General features: G+C 40.6%; 1 protein-coding gene across 3 annotated transcripts; it reads right to left on the bottom strand.

Annotated features, from left to right (window-relative positions):
- Nucleotides 1–429: 429 nt before the first annotated feature.
- On the bottom strand, nucleotides 430–26954 carry gan (gigaxonin). Of its 3 annotated transcripts, XM_086072787.1 has the most exons (14): nucleotides 26830–26954; nucleotides 25469–25692; nucleotides 25234–25348; nucleotides 24756–25106; nucleotides 22789–22857; nucleotides 22493–22644; nucleotides 21247–21368; nucleotides 20221–20333; nucleotides 18491–18640; nucleotides 16165–16301; nucleotides 15114–15248; nucleotides 14933–15042; nucleotides 11798–14840; nucleotides 430–4689 (listed from the first exon to the last, which is right to left on the bottom strand). In XM_086072787.1, exons 1-13 carry the CDS (start codon nucleotides 26830–26832, stop codon nucleotides 14668–14670), a joined length of 1854 nt encoding a protein of 617 aa, XP_085928913.1. In that variant the 5' UTR covers nucleotides 26833–26954; the 3' UTR covers nucleotides 430–4689; nucleotides 11798–14667. The 3 variants fall into 3 exon arrangements, with proteins under 3 accessions (XP_085928913.1, XP_085928911.1, XP_085928912.1); XM_086072785.1 differs by lacking the exons at nucleotides 11798–14840; nucleotides 14933–15042; nucleotides 15114–15248; ... (8 more) ...; nucleotides 25469–25692; nucleotides 26830–26954 and adding an exon at nucleotides 6884–11779; XM_086072786.1 differs by lacking the exons at nucleotides 11798–14840; nucleotides 14933–15042; nucleotides 15114–15248; ... (8 more) ...; nucleotides 25469–25692; nucleotides 26830–26954 and adding an exon at nucleotides 8586–11779.

Raw genomic sequence — 26954 nt, 5'->3', positions numbered from 1 at the left:
GTCTCAGCTCACAGTAACAAGTGACTTGGATTTTTTCATGTAATTCTTTTGTTAAATTACTGTACTTTCCCTCCCATTCCATCTTCTCGTATCAGATTATGTTTCTGCTGAAATGCTGGCTGTACACCCATTTGTGCACAAGAGGTACGGTACACACACGTTAAGATTTTTAACATGGTAGCTACTTTTCAAACAATGTGGAAGAAAGGAAGAGAAAAAAAATGCAGACATATTTGAGATGAGGTTAATTTCCTCGCTAGCATTTGAGGAAGCAAGCCACCATCTGCCAGGTGAGTGCAAGCAATTTGCATTTTAAAACCACCAAATTACATAATCTGACGTGTATGTGTCATTTTGCATGATAAGGCAAACAATGATCCATAGATCCAAAGTCATGAAAAAAGACAAATAAATTGGAGGGATTACAAATGTAGTTAATCATTTTGGTGCTTTAATTCCTTTGACATAAACACACGCCATATCTTGTAAAACACAATCGCTCATACTGTACATGCCAAACAGCCAATTTTTTTCCCCATTCCATAACACAACTCAGGTTAAGAGATTATTACCAGATTAAATTATTGTACCTCATAATGTGCCAATATAAGAAAACAGTACAGTAAATTACTGTAGTTCCGTTCCAGTGACTGATTAAACACAGCAGGTGTGATAGGACATTAACAGCCTATTGCCGAGTGTCTCCTGTTCTCCAGTCATAATTCGAACGCACATCACGCCGTGTTCAACATTAATAGAAGAAATGAATCATTAACAGAAAAAAACATCAACATTGAAGAGTGGATTCAAGGACTTGCTGACAGATTCACTGGAAGCGCACACATGATGGAATGAAAATAAGAATAGATTAGCTGCACTAAAAACTTCGGAGATTCCTTTTTAGTGTGTTCTCAAGAGCGTACACTGCAGATGTAGAAAAAACGCGTATGATGTCCCTAAATGGAGTTAACTGCTTCAAATTATGGCACTGCAGTAACATTTTGTCTGGAATGAATTAGTCAGTTTAACACCTTTCACAGTAGCGGTAATCCAAAATGTTATAGGGTTAGTGAGTTAGGTAATCAGGAGCGCAAATCTGCCACTATAAAAAAAAAGTGTTCAAGTGAAACCAGCGAGGAGCTACAGGTATATGAATACAATATGAAGCAGTACCCACACTCTCCTCATTATAATGCTGCTAACGTGATGCTAACTAGAAAATTAGCTGCATGTAATTTTGAAGGCAACTGCCAATTTAGGTCTCTTGGAACCTCTCCCAGTGCTCTTACATGCTCAAAAGATTTTCAATGACACAACCCAAGCGTTTCACGTCCTATATAACAAATGTCTCTCAGAGCAGGAGTTAAATTCCTTTAAAAAGATATCATGTGAACTGAACTCTCACTGAGAGCAAGTCTACTTTTACATGAGTGACCCTAACTTGAGGTCAGAAAGTAACAAGCTGGAAGTTAAAAAAACAAAAAAAAACAGGATCAATGGATGGCAAAGCTGTACCTACTGCAAGGCCGGCAGAGGTCACTAAGGCAGCCAAAATATCCACCCCGACAACTCAACATTCACTTCTGGCAAAGTCTATTTTGGATCCATCAGGACCAATAGATGTATTCTACTGTCAAGTATTTGTATGTACTTTTGTGTATACTGTTGGAAATCATTTCCTTGATTTCTGCGTGTTCAAATAAATTCAAAGTGGAAATCTGTGAACAAGTTTGCCAGCTTTATTTCAGATTCTGAAAGTCACCTGTAGTACTGCTCAATCATCGCAGCTCACCCACAGATGTGTTCTCTACAAAGTTCATGCATGCATATATACATATGGTTCCCTCCCCCTCATTTGACCATTCGGCCCTTTCTCAGCATGTGATATTTCCTGTCACCCCAATTCTACACACCCCTCTCTTATCTCTTCCTTCGGGATGTGGGCCACACTGGGCCCCCCTCTCCCTCTACCAGGCCCCCCTTTTGATCTTGTCCTGTCAGCAGAGTGAGATACAATCTGGCCAACTCCTATTGAGTTCTTCCAGTCCTTAACAAACATGAGGTATACAATTTGCTTCCTAGATAAACTATTGACCTCGGGAGAGCTGGCTCCAGAGATTCCCGCATACCTGCTGTGTGGATTCCGACACCTCACTTCCTTGGGGGGAAAACAGACCACATTCTACCACAGTTATATTCATCTAACTAAAATCAAAAACACTTTGAAGAATATATATGTAAAACAGAAAACAATATTAATAATTGTAACATTCCCTCATTTGAACTATTCTATAGTTCAACACATTAGATATTGTTTTTAAAGGAAAATGCCAGCGGCATCCTCATCCCCCTCATTCGAAGCAACAGGAGACATCCATTGATTAGCAACAGCTACCATCATATGAGACGACTTATTTTGTACATCCTGTTTCTCAATCATAGTGATAATAAGTCTTTGGCAAAGTGAACGAATACATGGAATAAAACAACAACCGCAAATCGTTATTAGTGCCGTGAAAACAGCCACAGATATCAAAATAGAGGAAATCAAAGCTTTATAACGCCCAAACACATTCATCCACTTATCCCATACAGAAGTATCCACACCTGATTGCTCTTTCATTTTCTTATTGAGTGTTCGCAGCCCTTCAATTGCAATTGTCAGACTTCCATCTGGAGCAGTATTGTTAGGAATAAAAGTGCAACACTGATCTCCAAACATTGAGCAAACTCCGCCCTTTTCTGCCAGCAACATATCTAGTGCAATTCGATTTTGGAATGTCATCAAAGATGTGGCGGCTAACTGGCCGCGTACAGCCTCAAAGCCAGACTGAGTCCAATTTCCTAGCCTTTGTACATTATAATGTATATAATTAATTCTATCTACATTTTTGTTTATGGTGCACCACCAGCAAATTACAGATTCGAATCCTGAGAGTACTTGATTAGTTAATTTGTATTCATCTGGCACACCTCTTGGTACTCCAATTGCATCAATGTAGGTGGGAACATTCTGCTCTTGCCAAGAATGTCTTTTGGTCCTCTGGAAGGAAGGAGGTTTTGGTTCCCAATTATCAATCATTTGTAACAGATTATCAATAGAGATGGGGTAGATTTGTACTGGCATGAGAAGGGTTATGAGGGCACAATATCCTTTTGTATTTAAAGGCAACTTATCAAATATTCTGTTGTCACCGCACCACCAGTATATGTCCGCTCTGGATTTCGGTTGGAACTTCTGTCCCACATCTACTATCGACACGCACTGAGTAATCTGATTTAATTTTCCCAATTGTTCTCCAGTGCCTGTCATTTTAATACATGTAAAATTACCATTTGCAACTGTGTTTGAAAATACTGGTTTAGTTTTCTGCCAATCGACGAGGGGATACACCTTATCCCATTTTGAGCATTTGACATTGGGGACAGCCTTATTCATTAGTTCCAATATACAGTGATCATCTATTTTAGCCGGAATGATTCTCAATAGAGGCCGCGGACCTACGCATACCACACAATTGTCTTTATCAGAGGCTCGAGCCGCTTCATTCGCCAATAATAGCCAATTGTTACTGCCCCCCGAAAATCCTTTTGTAACCCGAAACCTCTCAACTATTCCCTCAGTTGGTACGCTGACCGCCTTTACTCCGCTCTCCATTGTGTATTTAGTCATTTTTGGCTGTTCTAAATTACTCATTGTTTTATTGACGCATACTAAAATGGGGAAATATGGGTCATGTCCGGAGAACCAGGCCCACAACAAAAATCCAAAACAGGAGGCGTTATCAATTGTTGTGTTAGGCGACCGTAATTCCCCTTCTGGAAAAATAAAGTTCATATAGAGTCGCCCCCCCCATATTACGCAATGTTATTCTTTTGCTAAAGAAGACTGCCTCCTCACTAGTTCCCGGACGCCAGTATCTTCCATCCTGTGTTGTTATCAGAGCATTCCAATCTCGTCGTACATGACCTGTCAAATACCACCAGTATCTTATCCAATCTTCCCCCTTAGTCTGTCTCCCCTTACCAAATCCCTTTAAGGATCTAATAGGAATTTTAACAGAAGTGTTTGTATTTGGAGCAACTGTCACAGCAATTGATTTCTCATAAGTCCAGAATGTGACCCAGGGATTATATGTAGACTTAATACTTCGCTTAATACGATACGTTGTAATTGTGTTCAAAGTTGTGTCAAAAGGCTGAAAAAAGTACCAAGTCATCATGAGAAGAAAGGTCGCAGTACAGCAGAAGGATATGTTTTTCAGCTTTGAAGCCATTTCGTAATGAAGTTCTTTGAAGGTCTTTTTGAATGAAAAGAGTGTCGCAATAGTTCGTTTCTTCTTCAAGAATTTGGGGTAGACTACCCAAATTCTTCGATTTGTCACCTGGGATTATTCTGCCCAAAATGTGACTGATCAAAGGAATGATTGCCCAAGAAAAGGCACTTGCTCTTGATCTTCGTTCAATAAGATTGAATGATGTCCTCAAACGACAGCTCCTGAGCCGGAAACTGGATCATCAGTTGACGTGGCTCCTAGATCGGGACATCCGATGATTGCAGGTTGGATTGTTGAGCCAGCTGGTTTCCCTGCCGGCCTGGTGGATGACAGATGATACCAGGTGTCCCCCTTCCTATGCAAGCGCACTGCACAGGACGTTCTCTCGGTTACACGGTGTGGGCCTGTCCACCTGGGGAAAGACCATTTTCGCTTAGTTACCTTCAACCACACATATTCACAATCATTTATTTCTAAAGGAGCAACTGGCCACTTTTTTGTTAGCTTAGAGAACGTAGACACTAATTGTTTTAGTACTGGAGGTTCTTCAATGTGTGTCTCTTCCAGCGGCACATTTGGAGCTGGAAATGGTCTGTTTTTGTGACCTTCAAATGGAGTCCAGCCTTTAGCTGAGTTTAATGACATTCGCACATTCATTAGTGCAATAGGAAGAGCTTGTAGCCAATTCAAATTTGATGAGGCCAGTGCTTTAGCTAATTTTTCTTTTATGTTTCTATTCATTCTCTCGACCTGTCCTTGAGATTGGGGATGATATACGGACCCAAATGTATGTCTTAGTCCCAATGCTTTTTCTACTTCCTGTAGATGTTTATTTTTGAAATGAGTCCCATTATCTGATCTAATTTTCCTGGGAAACCCATGTGATGGGATGTAATGATTTATCAAATGTTTTACCACAACCTCTGCGGTTTCAGATTTGCATTGATATGCCTCCGGCCATCCGGAAAAGGAGTCCACAATTACCAACAAATATCGGTACCCTTGTATGGGCCTGATCATGTCAGTAAAATCCATTGAGATTATTTGTCCCGGGGCAGTCACTTCTGGATCGTGAGTGCCCTGGGGAGGTTTAGATGTAGGCATACTGTTAAATTTATTGCAAACATTGCAGTCCTGCAGTTCACTTTTAACAATTTGTCTCATGTAAGGATGCCACCAATTCTGCAGCCGTCTCATCACTTCTTCTGTACCCACATGGCAAAGTCCATGTGCTTCAGAAATCAGGTTTTTTAATTGCTTCTGTGATGGGATATATTTACCTTGTTTCTGCCACACACCTGCTTCATCCTTTTGTCCTCCTTTTCCCAGCCACACACTCTGTTCTTCTGGACTGGCCTTTTCTTGCCACAGCTTAATTGTTTCCGTAGTTATTTTTTGTCCTAATTCACCTTCACTCACCATCAGTTGTAAGGTTGGGCTGTACCCTGCTGCATTTTTTGCAGCCCTGTCTGCGGAATCATTTCCCACTGACACAAAATCATTAGTTTTTGAATGCCCTTTACACTTAATTATAGCTACTGCGTTAGGCAGGAGCAAAGCTTTTTTTAATTCAAGTATGTCCTGATGGTGTTTGATAGGCGTCCCTGAAGCAGTCATAAAGTCATTTCTTTGCCATTCTTTCATGGCTGTGTGTATCACTACATGTGCATACGCCGAGTCAGTGTAAATGTTCACAGTCTTATCTTTGGCTAACTGAAGTGCAGCTATCAAAGCCACTATCTCCGCTCTTTGAGCTGACTGTGGTCCTGTGAGTCTGTCTGCCACTAACAGATCAAAGGAAGCTCCTATCATCTGTGTTACCGCAAAACCTGACTGAAGTCCTTCATTGCCCTTAAAACAACAGCCATCAGTAAATAACGTCAAGTCTGGGTCATTTATTGCGGTATCGTAAAGATCTTTTCTCAGTGAGTTGTCTTCCAGAATTCGTTGAGTGCAGCAGTGGGATTGTCCCTCAATTATGCCATCTGCCATGTTAATCCCCTCATGTACAAACAAAATGTGAGGTTGTGTTAGAACTGATTCAATCTTTCTCTGTCGTCCCCCTGTCATAGTAAATGCTTGGCTGGTTATGTATTGTACTGTACTATGAGCTGTACGTACTGTCAGCGGATGATGTAGCACAATATGAGATGTTTTTTGAATCAAGCGAGCTAATGCTGAAGCAAAAGCTGCGCACAGCGGGTGACGTTGTTCATATTTTTCCAGAGGTGTTGATGCATAAAGACAAACATGTCTATTACCGTCTTCCCCCTTCTGAAAAAGAACAGCCGACACACTGCTGGATTTTTCAGAAACATCAAGGAAGAACATTTTAGTGTAGTCAGGGACTACAAGAGCTGCAGCCGAAGACAAAAATTGTTTCAGCAGAACAAAAGAGTTCTCAGCAGCTTGTGTCCAATTTAGAACAAGCGACAGGTTTCTCATTCCCTTTTCGTTCACCAATTCTCTCAATGCGTGAGTCAGTTCCGCAAAATCCGGAACATGATGTCTGGAAAAGTTACACAGACCCAGAAAAGCCAACATTTGTTTAACATTTGTCGGTTTAGGATGGTGCAAAATGTCATCTTTATGCGACGGAGAAATACCTGTTCCATGCCTCGATATAAGTCGACCCAAGAATGAAACCTGAGGCCGGGCAATCTGAAGTTTGCTTTTGGAGCACTTCAAGCCCACCGAAGCCAGGTGACTCAAAAGGAGCTGTGTAGCTTGAAGGCAGGACTCCTCGGAAGGCGCAGCAAGGAGCAGATCATCTACATACTGCACTAAAAGAACATCAGTAGGAAGTTGGAGAGGTGACAGCAATTGCCTAAGAGAAGCATTGAACGCACCAGGAGACAGCACAAAACCCTGAGGAAGCCGGGTGTAGGAATAACATTCATTATTCCACAAAAATGCAAAATACTTCCTCATAGACAAGTCAAGAGGAATGCAAAAAAATGCATTTGCAAGGTCAATGCAGGTAAAATGCGTGTGCAACGGAGATATCTGTGACAGAGCTGAATGAGGATTTGGCACCGGCAGCGAGGGTGTCAGAACTTTAGCATTGATCGCCCTGAGATCATGCACCATTCGGAATTCGCCAGTATTTTTCTTTACTACTGGGAGAATGGGAGTATTGTAATCAGACCTATCCATCTTACAAAGAACTCCTGCTTTCAGCAACCCATCAATCGTTACTGAGATGCCAAGTCGCCCCTCCTCCTTCATCGGGTACTGTGGTACCCAAACGGAGCCAGGTTTCATTTCAAAAGTCACAGGTGCCACTTTACACAGTCCCACATCAGTCGGGTCAGTAGACCACAGTGCAGCGGGCATGGAGTGTAAGATGTCACCAGCAAGCTCACTGTCAGATGTCTCTCGGCCATGATGTCGGTCCAAAAGTTGATGTTCTAAGACAGACATGGAAATAAACAAATCAGATTTAATCCAATAGGCATCAAGAGATTTGGAATACAGTAAATCTGTATGAATTGAAGGCTGCCAATCCGTCGCTTTTGTGCAAGCCAGGACAAATGGACCTAAATCCTTCGCCGTATGCTGGGATGACACCATCAAAGAAATGTGAGGATGACATGCCAGCACAGACACACCAGGTGGTACTGCCATCTCATACCATCGAGACTGTTCCTCCGTCAGAACAACCGAAAAAGCCACTCCGGCAGGTCCTGCAAACAGATCACCCACACGCAACTCCCAAACATTGTCAACAATTGCACTGAAAGCTTCACTGTATAACTCATCACCACATCTGTCGTAAAATAGTGTACAATGTATACAATCCGATATCACATCATATGACCTGAGATGTCGCACCCAGGAGGACCAAGTCTTCCAAAACGTCTCCGCTTCCCTCCAGCCGGGGGAATCAGTGTCAATCTTTGCCCAGTACATGTCAGCAGAGGAACATGTCATGGCGTGTGAAGTCACCACAGGGAACTGGGAGGAGACATTCGAGGAGGAATCACCCCCGCAGTGAAAAGTATGTCCATCTGGGAACTGAAGCGTCAGCCCCTCTGACCCGCATTGAATCAATGGAGCAGTCCTTATGAGAAGATCCCTTCCCAAAAGATTCACAGGACAACTTGGAGCATAAACAAACGAATGCATAAATGTTTGCGAGCAGCACTCCGTCTGCAACGGGTTCGTCATGTGCAGGATAGTGTTCTCTCCCTTGAATCCAACCAACGAGATGCCATCATTGGAGAGCGTACTTCCATTTGGTAAAGTCATAATGGTAGAGTGGCGTGCTCCAGTGTCTACCATAAATGATAAAGTATTTCCGCTCACCTTTAATGCAATCATAGGCTCCTGCAGTGCACATAAGGTGGATTCTGGGCCCCGTCATTGTGGATACTGTCCGCTTCGTGGCGGCAGAAATCGCTGATTCGGCACCGGCGGATACTGTTGCTGGGATGAAGTCTGGCGTGGAGGAACATTTCGTGACTCACGTCCTCTCGGCTGGTAATAGCCGCGTCCGCCCTGTAGACGCTTTCCACCTCTGCTTCTCTCACGTAGGTGATTTCGACAGGTGTCCGCCCAGTGGCCGAAACGTCCACAATTGAAACACTGGTCCTGGCTGATAGCTGATCTCGATTGATACATAGCACACTCAGAAACAAGAATAGGTGATGAGTCAACAGTAGAAGCCGGGGGAGCCAAAGTCTCCTCTGTACTTTTTTTCAAAGTCTGCAATTGTATAGCAGCCAATTGTAATTCAGTAGACCTATGTTTGTCAGTTTTAGATTCAAGATCTTTTGCATACCTTCTCAGATGATGTTTCAGATGAGATAACCACCGTACGTGTTCAGAGCCAGGCAAATCGGGATTCACCTCCATGGCCTGCCTCACAGACTTAGGGACACCTTTTAGCACTGCCGCACGAAAAACTTGAGAGTACAGTGTAGAATCAGTCGGTAAATGACCAGTCTTTAGGGAAAATTCCACAAGAGCACGGTCAATAAATGTCGCAGCCTCTTCATCAACTTTCGGAGCGTACAGTAAATCAGATATGATCACATCCGGAAGCGGAAACAATCCACCTAGCGCTCCAAACAGCGTCAAATAATTCTCACGGGACAATGCCTCACCGTCATTCAAAGATGACATACCCGAATTAGCCATCAGCGCGTCCAGCTGAGACAAAGGACACGCCCCCGTTAAAAGAGCACGCATGTCTCCCGCTGTCAAAATCTGACCTGTCACACTTCTTTGTAGCGAGCGCAACCAATTTTCTCCACCTGCTTGTAACGGGGGAAGTTTTTGCACAAGCACACACAGATCAGTCGGCAAATAAGGTTTATACACAGTCGCCGAATGTCCGGAAGCCGGATCAACTTTTGTCAACATAGGTGCTTGCAAAACCCCCTTTGAACGAGTCACCATTCTCCTCGGAGTAGTCTCCGGGAGTCTGTCAGGCGTGCTAAAGTCATATTGTTCCACAACATCTCCAACTCCACACGACAGATCATCTAACTGTTCATGAATGTCTACAGTAACATAGTTCTTCGTCAATGCATTAGAAGTGTCAGACCTCACGTCACAGTTACGTCGTCCAAAGTATTCGTCTTCTGTCAAGTCGTCATTTGCATCTTTCTCAAAGCGAGAAATAATCATAAGCCATTTGCGACGAACAACCTGGGGCACTTCAGCATGTCTAGCTAGTTCCAATTTAAAAGCACTGGCTTTGTCCAATTTCACTTTCGGACTCGCCCTCATTTCCAAAATTTCGTACAAGAGAGACTCCAAACGTGTCACAGAGGCGGTTACGCCAGCTGCCAAGCCGTCAGCCGCGGCCTGTAACGTAGACCGAAGCGGTCCAGAATTTTTATCATTACCACTATGCCATTCCACATCCAGATTACCGCTATTTACCGTCAACATCGGTGCCTGCAAATCCTGCAGCATCTGAGCCGTAGGCTTGTACGGTGAGCCTGTAAACGGGTTAACAACATCAGACAAAACAGCAGCGAACGGCCCGTTGCTCGCCAGAGGTGCAACAATGTTAGCATCACAATTAGCCACATCCTTAGCACCCGCTTTTACCAACGCTCCTCGAGCAATTTTAACCGAACTGCCCATCGCCAACATTCTAGCATTCCTCATCATTTGATCCACATGTCTACAATTTCGTCGCACTTTTCTACCTTTCAAAGAAAACACAAAAGTCTGTCGTACCATTTTTTCCAGCGAGAGCCGTTTGTTTACACATGCTAATTCCACAGCTTTCATCAGACCGATCAAACAAACCGTGGACATCAACGGTGGGAACCAACCCTTGTCGCAAGCAGCCGTAACCCAATCTATCAACAATGCTTGCATCTTTGGCCGACTCTTTTCACGCACAGTTCCAACCGCAACTCCGGAAGCATGCTTAACTTGCGCGTCCAAGTTCAAATTTCCACCATGTACCGGAAGTACATTAAGATCAAACCATTCAGTGTTACGATCAAAATCGCCCTCCATTATTCAGAGTTCCTACCACTCGTAGTTCCAACAAGTGTATATACTACCTAAGCAGTATCAATATTTATCAATGCAGTGACGTCTCACTTTACAATATGATAGTTCGAATAGGGTAAATTTATTCAACAACGTTTAAACAACCGTACAACAAGCAATCACAGAAGCCCACAAAACACACAGCACGCACAACACAACATAGAACGTACACACACAACGAATACACAATGACTCACAGAACGTACACAGACAACGAATCACGTGATCCAATTCCACAGTGTCAAAACTGTCTCTCTTTTACTGCATATGTCATGCAAGGCGCTCTTTCAGCGCAAAATCAAAAAAAAATCACACGTAATCTATCGATCGCAAATACAACGTTTAAAACCCAATGTCCGTTGCAATCGACCTGACTCCCCCAACTGTTCAATTTCAACAGCGCGCGCACTTTTAAAATAACTTATTACGTGAAATGGACCGTCTAATACAGGCGACATGTACTACCAAAAAGAACAGTCCTGAACCAACCAAAACTGCCAAGGGCAGGCGCGTCTACTATGATCTTCAGATTTACCAATGGATCTTCAAATATCCACGAAACCCCGTAACCTCTTTATCCTTATATTCAAAAAATAAATATCATAGTCTATCGAATCCTTCACAACGCCAAAACAGAATAACATTTACAAATTAAAAAAAAACAAAAGACGCTGCTTCTTCCTGTTAACATGGCCCTGTCCCCAGCAGCCTCGCGCATTCACCGGTCCGGGCCAGCACATTCATCACCACATGCTCCACCCCACGTACGTGTTTATAGTTCAATGTCGCAGAAAATTTTAGAACGACATCAAACTACAACTTTGTTCAAACAGATTTCATGTACAAATTTACACAATTTAGCAGACGAAAACAAGATGCAATGATTTTAAACAGACAGAACTCCTCTACGTGGATTAACGTCTCCACTTACTGTAATTAATTATTTAGGCGCCTAGAAGTTCCATTCGTTCATTAATCACTGCAGCTCGAAATCCTCTTACCTCCTTCAGCGTTCGGGGTCACCAATTGTTGGAAATCATTTCCTTGATTTCTGCGTGTTCAAATAAATTCAAAGTGGAAATCTGTGAACAAGTTTGCCAGCTTTATTTCAGATTCTGAAAGTCACCTGTAGTACTGCTCAATCATCGCAGCTCACCCACAGATGTGTTCTCTACAAAGTTCATGCATGCATATATACATATGGTTCCCTCCCCCTCATTTGACCATTCGGCCCTTTCTCAGCATGTGATATTTCCTGTCACCCCAATTCTACACACCCCTCTCTTATCTCTTCCTTCGGGATGTGGGCCACACTGGGCCCCCCTCTCCCTCTACCAGGCCCCCCTTTTGATCTTGTCCTGTCAGCAGAGTGAGATACAATCTGGCCAACTCCTATTGAGTTCTTCCAGTCCTTAACAAACATGAGGTATACAATTTGCTTCCTAGATAAACTATTGACCTCGGGAGAGCTGGCTCCAGAGATTCCCGCATACCTGCTGTGTGGATTCCGACACCTCACTTCCTTGGGGGGAAAACAGACCACATTCTACCACAGTTATATTCATCTAACTAAAATCAAAAACACTTTGAAGAATATATATGTAAAACAGAAAACAATATTAATAATTGTAACAATACACTCAGTCGAAATCTGGACAGCAGTGAAGGTGCTACACATATTAATTTGTGCATTTGTTGCTGATGCTCATATGCTGCCGTTTAATGAGGCCACAGCCTTTTTCATCCATCTTCTATACTGCTTGTCCTCATTTGGGTTGCCGGCGCATACAGACAAGCATCCACACTCACATTCATGCCTATGTCTTCAATTAACCATCTAAGCATGGGCTTAGCATCTATGGGAAGAAGCTACCCAAAAAAAACACACACAAGCATGGTGAGAATATGCAGAACAATTTGAACACAGAACCTTTCAAGTGTGAGGAAGACATGGTAACAAATAGCCCGCAGTGCTACCCAGAACATTTTTTCCAACATACTGTAGTATGAGATTATGCTAGTTGAAAGCACATCAAATATTTTCACTCGGGAAACAAGTTGTATTTCGTCATTTCCATTTGGCTTTTAACAATGCAATGTTTTTAAAAAGATGGTTAGTCACATGATAGTAGCACACAAACTGAACAAATGTAAAACATCGTTACTGTAATTAGGATAGTGACAATCTTGCTAAAAGTCTTTGCAAGCTATTTTGTCCCCGCCGGTCTTCCATTGGCCAATTTACAAATGATTGAGTAAATGGTCAATTAGACCAGTAAAACAAAATAAAAAATGCACGTCACATAATTTCCCCTTAAGGCAAGTCAACCTTAAACATTTCTTCACAATAATGTGTTATATGTGACCACACTAGTCTAAAGCTGCCTTCATGTGGTCTCGAAATTATGGTAAATACCACATCGAGGAGAAAATTGCAAGTGAACGCCCCCTCATAGTGTATTTTCTATTGGACAACTGGGAATTTATTTTGATGCCCAAGTTTCTGAGTTGAGAGAATTTGTGAATGGCAAGAAATATGAACACTTATAAGGGCGTTAACGTCAGCTAGCACAGAAGGTTGTTTTTAAAATCTCCACGTTTATGTAGCATACACAATTTTGCTATAAAAACAAAATCACATGAACAGAACTCGGTTGTAATTTCCGAGTGGTAAGGTCCATCTTTCCGTGAAGACAGGGTAACTCTAAACATAACATTCTGATTAATATTACATGTGTGGAATATGAGTTATGAAGCAAAATCCAGCCGTTTTAATCCATCTCAGGGGGCGGCTATTTTGCCACTTGCTCAGAGCTCAGGCAATGACCAATCACAGCTCATCTGTTTTCGGAAGCTGAGCTATGATTGGTTGTTACCCAACTGTGATGTCATTTTCACTCGGCAGCAAGTGGCAAAATGGTCGCCTTCTGATATTGATAAAAGCTGCTGGACTTTGCTGCTTAACTCATATTCCACTAACGCAATATAAACTAGAATACCATATTTAGACAAGCGGGGCTACATAGAACATGTTATTGTCAAGAAAATGTTTTGAAGTTGACTTCCCTTTAACTCATTCACTGCCATTGACGTCATAAATTCATTTGAACTATTTCTATTAGTTTAAAAATGTTTCCACTTTTTTTTTTAACAAGAGTATGAAAAGCTAGCATTTTTTTGTACATATAGAACAGATATACAATTTGTGATTAATCGTGAGTTTTTTTATTTATTAAAATTGTAATCACCTGACACCCCAAATTTTTTTTTATAAATAAAAATAAAATTATTATAATTATTATTAATTTTTTTAATAATCTTTATTTAAAAAAAGAAAACATTATTAAAAATTAGGGGCGTCAGGCGATTACCATTTTTAATTGTAATTAATCGCACAAATTCACAAATTTTATGTGTTCTAATACAATAAAAAAATCCAGGTTTTCATATTCTTGTTAACAAAAGTGGGAAAAATGTTAAACTAATAGAAATAGTTCAAATGAATTTTTGACATCTATAGCCGTCAATGGCAGTGAATGAGTTAACCTGCTATTTCTTCCAGTGTTGCTTCAAATCCCTCCTGAAGCAGCAGAGCAACAGTTAAAATAAATCTGATAAAAATATAAATTATTTCATCAAATCAATAAACCAAATATCTTAATAAAATAGCAGCCTAAAAAAAAGAAAATGTTCCCCCAAATTATGCAGCAGATATACTTTGTAAAAAATAAAATAAAAAGTCTCCCTAAAAAAAGCATAGTTTGCCATTTAAATACTGTTCATAAATTCCCTAAACCCAGATACTATGTCATAAGTGGGTGGTCATGACAAATGTGCAAAAAGTGAAAGAGATGGTTTGTTCTTCCTGGCTTCAGACTCGGATTCGAAACATGCCTTGGCTCAACTGAAGGCGGAAGAGACGACAGTTGGCGATCCGAAGCGCGGCGCAGGTCGTTTTGGAGAGGTCGCTGGCCAGCATGAGCTTGGTCCGATGCCAGGTCCCCGTGCTACGGCGGAACTCGCGGATGTAGTCGAAACTGGTACCTGTGCGCCCACAACAGGTAAACGACTCACTCAGATGATTCAAATCAATGTTGCTTACAACATCTTGCTCATGGTGGTTGCGTTTCTCTGACCGGTGTCCAGGTCTCCAACGACATAGATGCTGCCTCCGATGGGAACGGCACTGTAGACGAATGATGAGCTTGTCTGGATACACAGGTTTTGGTCATCTAGGAACATCCACCTGCATAAAATCACATCATAGCAAATCCAGCTGTTCTAGTAGTTTCATTTTTCCCCCCCACAGATACAAACCTTCTCATTTCATCATGATAGAATTCAGACTTGCAGGTCATCATATGACGTTGCTCGGCGTTGTCGTTCTCTTGACTTCTCACTCCGCCAAAGACGTAGAGCTCCTTGCCGATGCCACAAGCCACGGAGCCAAACCTAATCGGAAAGATTTTCGTTCATTTGGTTTAGCCGCCAAAGGGTAAGGAGACCTCTTTGCTGAGTTTAATGGGAAGTTATCAACATGATGGGCGGGGGTGGGGGCATTTTTGTGCTTGGCGATGAGTCTGCATTGATGCGCTGCATTCACAATCTAAACCGTATTTGACAAATGCAATTTGGCGGCTTGGTGGTGCCTCCACAAGGTAAAATGTAGTCACTTCTATGTGAAAAACACTTAATGTCCATTTTTGTCTTTTTGAATTTTTTTTAAACATTTTTATGTTTTTGGAATGAAACTGAATGCAGATATCCCAAAAATGCAAAAATGTAATAAATGACAAAAATTACTTGTTTTTCATATCGAAACAACAATGTTTTCTTTTTGTCTTTGCTTTTAAAGAAAAAAATAAATAAACACATCTAGCTCCGCCCCTAGTTTTCATAGTGTAAAATCCATACTCGCTGATTGGCCCAGAAGTATGTGTGGCGGGATGAGGGTTGGCTACTTATATTCAACAGGGCCTCTCAAATGGGCATATTTCAAAATATTTCCGAAATGTAATTGTGACAAAAAAAGAATCAAGTGTGCTAGTAGAAATAGGTCAGTTTAAGCTGTAGTGCAGCATGACATTTATTTTTAAAGAGATTCTATTCTTTAATTATGTACGCTGTGAGTGACTCAACAACCTCAACATCTATTGCTTCATCCTTCTGTGCAACATTCTCATATGATTTAGCAGATATTAAAAACAAGTTCAACTGAAACTAAAACTGACACTGTTGGTGCTGCATTAATGACCGCGAAGCTGCGTTTCATTTCCTGTTGCGCAATACTGGAACATAGAAGATCAAACATCCGAAGTTAAGAGTGTGTTCTTTTAAAATTAAAAACACTTGAAACAATGATGATTACCTTCTCTCCTTGAGCGGACAGAGGCCGGTCCACTGCTGGGTTTTGGGGTCAAAGCATTCAACGGAGTCGAAAAGTTTCCCGTAGGACCCGCCACCCATGGCATAGATCTTCTTATTCATGGCAGCATAGCAACCCACCTTTGAGGGGGAGATTTCAATATTCATTATTTGGTCACAGTTGTGTCAGGTTGCTGGTGCCATATCAGAGAAAAAATAAAGTCACAAGGTCAAAGGAACTGCCTGAAGAGCTGACAGTTTCAACACAGTACACAAGCCATATTTTCCCATCTGCATCTTTTTTATTTATTCATTTTTTGACGTGGCTAGCTGGCGCACCTTTTATCTACGTGCCTTCTCCTGTACAGACTTCTATACCACATGAGCCCTGTGTAACCTGGGAATTTTCAAGTAACCATCAGAGGCATGACTCATTGAAGTCTGAGGCTGGCTGAAAATGATGGAACATGGAATTTTCCTGGGACTTCTGAATGTCAAAGGAACCCATTTGGAAAATATAGCACACTTTAAATATGTGTTTTCTTTATTCTGGATGAAACAAATCCAATAAAAGTAAAAACCAATTCGTTAGTGACAGCCCTAGTCGGCAGTTAACAAATGTGCAATATGATAATTCACCTTCATAGGTCGCTAGACTTGCCACAGCTTGTGGAGTTAAATAACTAGTTTTAAATGTAAAAATGCCAATTATGCCATCGGGCCCCCACAATTTCACCTCACAAAATCTGGCCCTCTTTGCAAAAAATGTTGGACACCCCTGGTGTAATGATATTATCACATGGGCTGAGGAACACATCAGAATAACAGGGTTGCAACTACATCTACAAATGCAAGCTAAAACTTAACTATGCTAAGTGAATTCCATTATTCAACAACACCCACAAATGCCGCCAGTTTCTCTGGACCTGAGCTTATCTGAGATGGACTGACTCAAAGTCAGAGTGTGCTGTGGTCTGACGAGTCCACATGTCAAATTGTTTTTGGAAATCATCGATGTTGTGTTGTGTCCTCTAAGCCAAAGAGGGAAAGGACCATCCGGATTTGTTATCAGCGCCAAGCCGGCATCTGTGATGCTATGGGGGTGTGTTAGTGCCCATGGCATGGGTAGGTTTGTACATCTGTGAAGACACCATTAAGGCTGAATGGTGCCAAAAGACAAAACAAACAAAAAATAAACAAAACAGATTCCCCTTTTAGCATGAGTTTTGATGTGATTGGTTAATTCTTAACTGCTACTTTCCCAGTTATAAAAGGATGTGAAGTGCACACTTCTCAACCACATCATCTCAGTTTATTTTTATTTCAATTGTACAGATTATAGGTTACATTGATGGTAGATTTTTTTTTTAAAGATTTAGCTTAGTCTTTTTTTTTTATCACAAAAAATGGCAAGTTTGAATCCAGAGAATCAGACAAAGTGCAATTTCCACGTATGTCCCCAAACAATAAGTCAATATATCAATTATCGTTACAAGCCTTTGTGTGTCCTCCGTCAGTTAGCTGTGAATTAATGAAAAAACTAGAAAGGAGGTATGTGTTTGGTAAGCCTGAAATGGAGTGTGAGCGTGATAAGTCCACATAGTTGACTGAAAGTTTAAATTTTCCATATTGATACCATAACGATATAGTCACGCATCCTTCCATTTTCTTCTGCTAACGATGTATAACAATACATTGCCCAGCCCTTAACCCTAATACAATAAAGTGTGACAGAAATTGTATGGATGGAGGGATGAATTGCAATCCTCAAGCAGAAACGTGCATTATTCATCCGCCCATTTTCGATAAGGCTTGTCCTCATGAAGGTCGTAAGCTGGATCCCTGCAGATTTTAGGCGAGGGACGTGGACCCTCAACTGGTTTTCATTCAATTGCTTGACGCGTTTTATTGGAATGTGGGAGAAAGCTGGAGTGATAAGGTTTCAAAGAAAACACACGCCAGCAATGGGGAGAACATACACAATGCCACACATAGGGTTTGAGCTCCGTTTCAAACCCACAACCTCTTGACCGTGAAGTAAACGTGCTAACCATTATTCCATGCTGCCCTGCATTATTCATACTCGTGGCAAATATTTTATAAGAATGAAGTATTCTATTATTAAGGTCTATTGTTTTATTAATGTACTATCTGCAAGGTGCTAAAATGAAAATTGGGAGAGAAGTTCAAATCCTTGCTAGCCCCTGCTGTTATCCTACATGTCTTGCCACTAATACACTGTACACAAATGTGACAGGCAACTTTTATTAGCTACTCAGTAACATTTACCCGCTTAACCACTTCATTGTAAAGATTGTAAGGCGTGTTACCTTGCGGATCATGGTCATACTGCTCTGCATCTTCCAGGTATTGACGTGAGGGTCGAACACTTCTACAGTGGTCAGTTCACTTCCTGCGTTCTCCCCACCAAGAATATATATAAGACCATCCAGCTCCACCACGCCGAAGTTCTGGCGAGTCTGCACAAATCAGTGTCATGACATATTTAAGTGTTGTCCTGCAAATCCTCTACAGAACAATTCTATTGTATTTTGGAAAACGTGGAAAGCGGCTGTAAAATATGCCTGGTACAAATGATTAAACAATGTAGATATATGAAAGTAAGCAAATGTAAGTGCTCGTGCAAATGCTCAGGCTATCATGTTTTGAAAATGGAGAACAATACACCAGTGCGAACACAAAGTGGCTGATATTTTCTTTTTCGTCTTGTGTGCTTGTCACCATTAAAAAATTTAGTGCTGGATGCATCTATCTACTCTAGCTGGATTTGCCACAGAGGTGGCACTGAGCACTCTGACAGGTGTTTATAAGTCTGTCGAAAGGCAGATATTGTCACCACAGCAACATCATAAACCACAAGCTTGAGTCATGACACTTTACAGGTGTGTAATTGAGATGAAAGTGAAGGGCGAGTTCAATGTGTGCTCTTCAACCTCTGAGCTCTGGCGAGTGGTGACGATCATAAAAATCTTCAGCCTCAAAATGTCTCCATGCCGACTAGTGGTGTGCCATTTGTGATTCCATCAGATAACATGTTATATAAACAAAACATAAAATTTTACGGTTTACCGATAAACCCTTACACAAGTCCAGTCTAATGTTTTGTATTTATCTATCTCTCATTTGCCAAACTGCTTATTGTAAATGATTTTAATTAGTTATTATTTAAAATGTGTTTTATTTTATTATACTCCATCCCTCATAGGTTCAAATATCGCAACAAGATTAGCAATAGCATCAGCAGCTAACATCGCAAAGGAAAGGGTTAGTTACTGATATGATCGCAGCACACCTAAAAAAATCATTATAGTGACATATGTTTGCATATAATAAAAACATTAGACTGTCATTAGATCATATTTTCACCTCGCGAAAAAGCATAATATGGTCCAATTGGCTATTTTTGATGTGCTGCTGAACTTGCTGCTAGAATATCAGGCGTTGTCAAACTGGGACCAGGGAAGACATTTTTCCTAGGACCCCCCTCATAATACGAACACCAATTAAACATAACTACCATGTGCACCATAAAATACCAAGAGATTTATTTTTTGTTATGTTTCAGCCTAAATATTTATTACTTGTTTAATAGAAATGAACTTAATCAAATTCAGTTGAATAAACTTCAATATTTACCTATTGTGGGCAGTTGACATGTATTGCTACTTCCCAAATCCCAGTATGAGAATCACTGTGCTAAATTGCCGGGCAATTTTTTTAAATTGGCAACAAATGACAGTCACTTACCACAGCAAATCTACTTTCTGTTTACATTCTTGTGACCTAGCAGGCGATGGCACATGTTTTGTGAGGCAGCTAAAATAAAACCGGTTCAAATGCTTGAGGTGCAGTCATGCACTCTAGCTGGTTTTTGTTGTTGTTGAAATTACTTTTATCGCTGTGATCATTTTGGTCAAGATAACCAAGACATGAACAGTTTGTACCATTCTATCTCTAATTGAAAAAAAAAAAAAAGGTCAGCAATTGGAAAAGAGATGTAGAAATTGGTCAATATATATATATATATATATATATATACCTGAAACATTGTGGGAATGGGGCTCCATGTATTAGAATCTGAGTCATACTTCTCACCAGTGTCCAAAACTATATTGTTCTCGTCCGTCCCACCAATCACAAACAGAAATCCCTCTAAAACACCGGGGAAAAAAACATTATTAAAAGGTACTGTAACTTGTTTGCGCAGTTTAGACCAGTGGTTCTCAACTGTTGTCACCATAGGATCTTCCTATTGTTACAAAATCGTGACCCACTTTTATAAAAGCTAAGAAAATGATTTTTTTTTGTTCCAAGTGCTTAAGCCAGTGCTTAAGCCTTTGAAAATATATGTACATTAAGTTACAGTTAAAAAAAAAATCCTTTCAAATGAGTTTGACGTACCACCAAGCCAAAGGCATATTGTTAGCTTTGACGTCTCCTAGCTCGTGGCTGATTTGCACTATATTTGCTTACAGAGTAGCTAGCGGCTAGAGTGCAAGTGAGAATTGTATATTCTATGTGGGAACTTGGTAAGCCTCTGTTCTAAAAGGAAAAAACACAAACAAATTTGGGGTCCCAACCCAACAGTTGAGACTCACTGGTTTGGACTACAGTAATTTCTGGACTACAAAGAGCACCTGATTATAAGCCGCGCTAGCTAAATTTGGGGATTACTACACATATAAGCCGCACCCGACTATAAGCCGCAGGTCTTTTTAATGTTACTGCACCGGGTTCCCGCTACTTTCTTTTCCATAAGGAGGGTACAAATTGTCTCGCTCTCGTTCTGTCTCCCCTACTGTACTTGGGCTCACTTGGTTTGTTTTGCTCTGCCTGACGTTTTTGCGCTTCCTTAATAGTGCGCCCCCTTGTGATCTGATGGATAAGGCGCACCTTTGTATTAGCCACAGGGTTGAATGCAAGTGAAAAAAGTAGCGTCTTGTAGTCCCGAAATTACTGTACTCAATTAACATACTGTTTTAAACCCAACTCAGGGGAACAATGATGAACATAGTTAAAAGATCATTTCTGCAACACTGTCATGCTGTACTGCCCCGTCACATACCAGCAGCAACCACCCCATGACCCACACGGGCGATGCTCATAGGCTGCAGCTCAATCCAGGCTTGTCGGTTGGCGTCATAGAGTGGACACATGCAGCGGGTCAGAGCTGTAGGTTTCCTGGTCCTGCACGGAACAAACACATTTGCACTCACCGAACTTCTACTTTTACACACTCATTTTAAAAGAGCACTCACTAAGCTAAGCTCTGAGTTCTGCACTCAGTTCAAACAGCGGAGGACAAAATTCAAAGCAAATATGGTGAAATAGCACTTAGCTGTGATGCTGCACACAAATGAAATAAACTGCCAGCAGAAGTGAAGTCAGTCCCAAGTGGGAATGTTTTTAAGTCAAGGTTTAAAGTGACATTTTTTGTTATCATGTTCATGACTGAGGATTTTGAAAGTTTTTTTTTTTTAAATCAATTTTAAAATATATATTTTTTCTTTTTGTGAGCTTATGTACTTTGATTGTAAATGTCTTTCATTCTTTATTTTTAAATGCTTTTGAATGTACTTTTAATCATGTAAAACACATTGAATTACCTAGTGTATTTTTTTGCTATATAAATATAGAAATATTGTATAAGCTGGCTTGTCTTGCCTAAGCAATTGAAATCCTCGTTCATTCTAAACTACTGCCAAATGTACTACTCCAAGTGCAGGTGAGCCGGTGTACTACCGAGGGGAGCTGATCTGTCGAGGCGAGCTGAATGCAGGACGCTGTCAAGACATACTAAATGAATGGAATGGAATAATTGAGCTGAAGTTCTTTTTTCACATTCTAATGAGTCATATAGAGTCAAATATTGGATAAATAAAGATAAACAAACTGGGTAAGCCTTTTGGAAAACGCAGCCTAACTCGACGCAACAGCCTGTGGAGAGGACCTGATAAGTAGTCCCGACCGACAGCAACTTAGCATGCACATGTGCTCTTGCGCAGACCCATCGGTCGGTGTCGTTTGGCAAGCAGCTTATTTCGGTAGTACTTTCAACCAAATTATTTCAATTTTTACAATATTTGACAAAGGGATGCATTGCGTTCCCAAAGTAAAGAGTAATGTTATTAATAGTAATGATGAAAATAACATTCAAAATACAGTGTTTTGTCACTTTGTAGTGTCATTTACAACAAAAAGATACACACTTTCCAAACAAAAGCAAAGCAAACCTTATTTTAGCACAATGGTTGTTCAAATTAAGTTTTGAGATCACCATGGAGTCATGATTGAATCTATTTCCATCTTACCTACGATCCTCTCCGCCGACAACAACAATGCACTCCGAGTAACCTCGGGGCTTGAATGCAGCAAGAAGAGCTTCACCTTGCAGCTGGTTCTCTCCGAGCACTGGCTGACAGTGCTCTCTAATCATCTCTCTCATCAGTGGCTCTCCCAAGGCCTAAAGGGATATGATGACACATGCATACAAGTTCAAACCTGGCCTGGCAAGAAATATCTGTTTGACATGGAAACCTAAACCTATAATCAAGTGAATGTGGAGACATTATACAACGCAACATACAAGAATAGGCTGTTTCAGTACCTGTTCTCTCAGATAGCTCGCATCCAAGCCTTGCAACCATACTGCTGACATCACTTCCCTCATATGCACCTGCAAATAAACAAAGAGTTTAGGCTGATGCTGAACCTTAAAAAAAAGCCAATGCAGTGCTAGTGTTTTCTTTACTGTTTATAGCTGGTAAGAATTTAGCCATGTGATCACTCACTGCACCTACAAGAAGTGAAAACTTTGCTATGACAGATTTCACTCTTGATTTTAAATGTCTGTCATTCTTTATTTTTAACTCATTCACTGCCATTGACGACTATAGACGTCAACAATTCATGTGAACTATTTCTATTAGTTTATATTATTATTTTTTTAGGAAAACTTATATTTTTTATTGTACATTTATAACAGATATAAAATTATCATGCGATTAATTATGATTAAACACCCTTTATTTGTATTTATTTATCCTTTAAATTAGGCCTGTCAGGCGATTACATTTTTTAATTGTAATTAATCACATGACTTCACTTGTTAACTAACGATTAATCACACATTTTATATCTGTTCTAAATGTACTATATATTTTTCTAAGTTTTCATACTCTTGTTAGCAAAAGAGGAAAAAAATGTTAAACTAATAGAAATAGTTCAAATGAATTTTTGACGTCTATAGCCGTCAACGGGAGTGAATGAGTTAAATGCTTTTGAATGTACTTTTAATCATGTAAAACACATTGACTTACCTTGTGTAAATCTTTCATCTTAAATAGTGTAAAGACTTAGCAGACTAAGTTTTTCGACAAGATGTTGTTTTTCATCCAAATGAACATTTGTGAGATCAGCTGTCATTGTGTTGCACCTGAGAAAAGTCCTGACAAACCATCTTCCCAATGTGTTCGATTGACTTGAGGTCAGGGTTCTTTCTGGACAGGTTTTGTTTTTCACACTAAATTCCTCCAGGCATGTCTTTCACAAACTGCTATCACAGAGTTGAACGAATGAAAGGTCCATAAGGTATTGGTTAGATGAAGAATTCAAGGGAAAATAAGTGGCTCAAATCCAACTCCTAATTAATTGATCAAGTAGTATGATTAATTAAATTAAGCACAGTAATTGCACTTTCTAGGACTACCGGGTAAAAAAATGTATCTCTATATTTTATATTCAACTGTATTTTAATTTGGGTCAGTTAAAACATGTAATTTTTAAAAAATATATTATATTTTTTTTTAGGTGGGACTTGGTTTAAAATGTCTGAGAATCTGTGCTCTAAAATATGCCGCATTTGAAGGTTGTTGATCACTAAATAAAGAAAATATTGGCATCCAGTGGAGTTATGTGTTACTGTTTGTATGCTCTCCTTGTGCTTGCATGGCTTTTCTCTGGGTAATCTGTCTTTCACCCACATTCCACAAACATTCATGTCAGGCTAATTGACAACTCTAAACTATCCATGCATGGAAATGAGAGTATGAACCGTTGTTTGTCTATACTGTATGTGCCATGCAACTGGCTGGTGACCAGTCCAGTGTCTAATATTAGTTACAGTAATCAGCTGAGAGATAGCTCACCCACAACCTGAATGAGATCTAGGACGGCAAAGAAAATGTACATGCAACTTGGGAGTTTGCGCAAGTGGGTAGTTAGTTACATGTGTCCCATGAATGTCAACTCAGCTATATTGGATAAATGATTTGAAATGTCCATGCAAATCCAGTCATGGTAGCAACTTTAAGAACATAATAGCTTAATTAATAGATCAATCAACCAGTAGTTGGACTAGACTTCCTAGTTCTGCCTAAAAGGTAATCCTATACAAAGACCTGTATGCCTTCAAATATGTGGGGAAAGTTTTTGGGGATGGCCTTTAATGTAGAAAGCAAGCTCCATTAAGGCCTGCTTAGAAGAGCTTGGTGTGGACCAAGTTGCACAGAAGCCTGACCTCAAGCCTTTCAAAAGCGTTCTGACGAGCCAGGTCCGACATGGGTGAGCACATACCCTGCGAGCTTCTGGATCGTAGGCAAACCATCGCACCACAGCCTCCAGCACATGCTTTTCATTACCGACGTTAAGCTTCTCCTCAGACAGCACCTCGCAGAGTCGTTCGCGAGGCAACTCCCTGAACTCCTCTGTAAGCGCCACGTCGCGGAAATGAGTGTGCAAGTACTCCGTGGCAGCGTAGTGAACGTGGTGCAGGCAATAATGGAGGGAGAAAAGACGGATGCCGATGCAGTTCTCTGCTGTGATGCAACTTTCAAGGAACTGGCAACACAGCAACTTGAGCTCAGTCATGAGGAGCAGGTCAGATGCTTGCACCATGTCCTGGATGGTCCCTTCACTTAAAGTGATCTGTATGTCAAGGTCATGCAGATGTTAAAACATAAACAAGTATGTAAATAATAGATAGAGTGAGGTCATATGAACCAAAACAAAAAATTCGGAATTCTAACATGCTTCTGAAAGCATCTGCACTCACTTCACCACTGAAGATGTAGTCCAGAATCTGTTTCATGATGGACATGGAAACGCCCTGTAGCTCAATCCGGTACATTGACCCATCTTCTTTTGGAGGATTGTAGTTCAGTTTGGTCCTAGAACAGAATTGTTAACTTGAGCAACCCCTTGTACTTTATGGACACATTTAAAATGTGTTATTGTGAGAGCTACCATTAGTGGAATTAAGCTTCAATGTCTCACTCATGTTGCCTTACCGAATATAAGGGCTGGCTGCAGCCAGGATGTTTTTCTGGACAGGAAGCTCCTCACTGTCCACCACCAGCAGTGCATCATGGAAGCTTTGCTCTTGCCAGAAGGTGCGAAGAACTCTGAGTAGGTTCTGGGAATGCTGAGGGTCAAATACCCTCGAACCAGGATCACTCGGCGCAGAATCTGGCATGTCTGGACTTTGCGAAGTCTGGTTGTGTGCTCTTAAATCCTGTTTTCAAATGACAGTATACAGATCAACTGTTGTTATGAACAACTTAATGACAAGAAAAACAACTGGATTGAACTGATAAGATGAAAGGCAAATCAAATCTGAAATGATGCTTAAATAAAAATGGGACATAGACATAGTGTGAAACTGAAACACTAAGTAAATCTTATATAAGCCTGATTTTGAAAAGGCTGCAGTGAGCAAAACACGATTAGCCCACTGTTGTAAGCGGCTCACATAATAACCACCCGAAAAATACCCTTTCAAATAGAGGCTGAAGCACGATCATGTCATAGCCAAAAGATAAGCAGAGCTGCAGTGGCAGTGTTAGAACAGATTCACATTTATCTTACAGAGTTGCCCAAGGATGATTTTTTTTAGCAAGACAAGAACAATGGTGTAAAATGTAATATAATTCTTGATCTTTGGGGTGTTTTTACAGTGCACATGGACACATGGGAATGGTCTTAAACTGTGTGTGTGGGGTGTGGGGGGGGGGGGGTCCAACACTGTATGAAGACATGAAGAGACCTCCACAACTAATTGTTTTTTTATTTACATCTTGGTAAGCGTAGCCAAGCTAAAAGACCAAACAAACCTTGTTGAACGAATTTTCAGTCGCCTTAAATAAATAAATAAATGAATAAATAAATAAAATAATCCAATCCGCCTTTACAACAACACGCCACAGGGGAGAGTAGTGAGCACATATATATATATCTGTCCTGTGTCAGAACACCAACATGAACATGACTCACAAAAACCTGTTTAATTTAAAGCCATTAATTGTATACCATACTGTTAATATACTTATGTTAACTACAAAGACGAATGTCATATGGCTTTAACCCCTTATCGTAATACACAAATTGCAAGGTGCCTAAATGGAGTTTGACTCATTTGCTGGTCAGACTCGGCGAGCAGAAGGGTTATTTTATTGCACTCGCAAACCCAAAAATGACACGTTACAGTTGGCAATATAATTCACGCAGAAGTGTTAACAGAAGAGGTCAACAACGGTGTGATAAATTGAACTATTTCGCTAGCTATTACTTGCTGTATGTTTACAGTTTTCAAAAATGTGCTATGTCATTTTTGAACGAATCCAAATTCAAGTATAACAGAGATGTGCCTCACCATGAGAGGAAAAACGCGTTGACTCTTTCTAATGGGTGCAGTCTGTGCGATTACCTAACTAAATTTTAGTCGGCACACTTCACTTCACACAGTTTTGAGAAGACACAAGACATTGCTTGTGGTGC

The sequence above is a fragment of the Leptonotus elevatus genome, chromosome 4, assembly GCF_054856555.1.
Source record: "Leptonotus elevatus isolate MCC_2025b chromosome 4, RoL_Lele_1.0, whole genome shotgun sequence".
NCBI classification, from domain to species: domain Eukaryota; kingdom Metazoa; phylum Chordata; class Actinopteri; order Syngnathiformes; family Syngnathidae; genus Leptonotus; species Leptonotus elevatus.
This window is presented reverse-complemented; position numbering and strand designations above follow the sequence as displayed.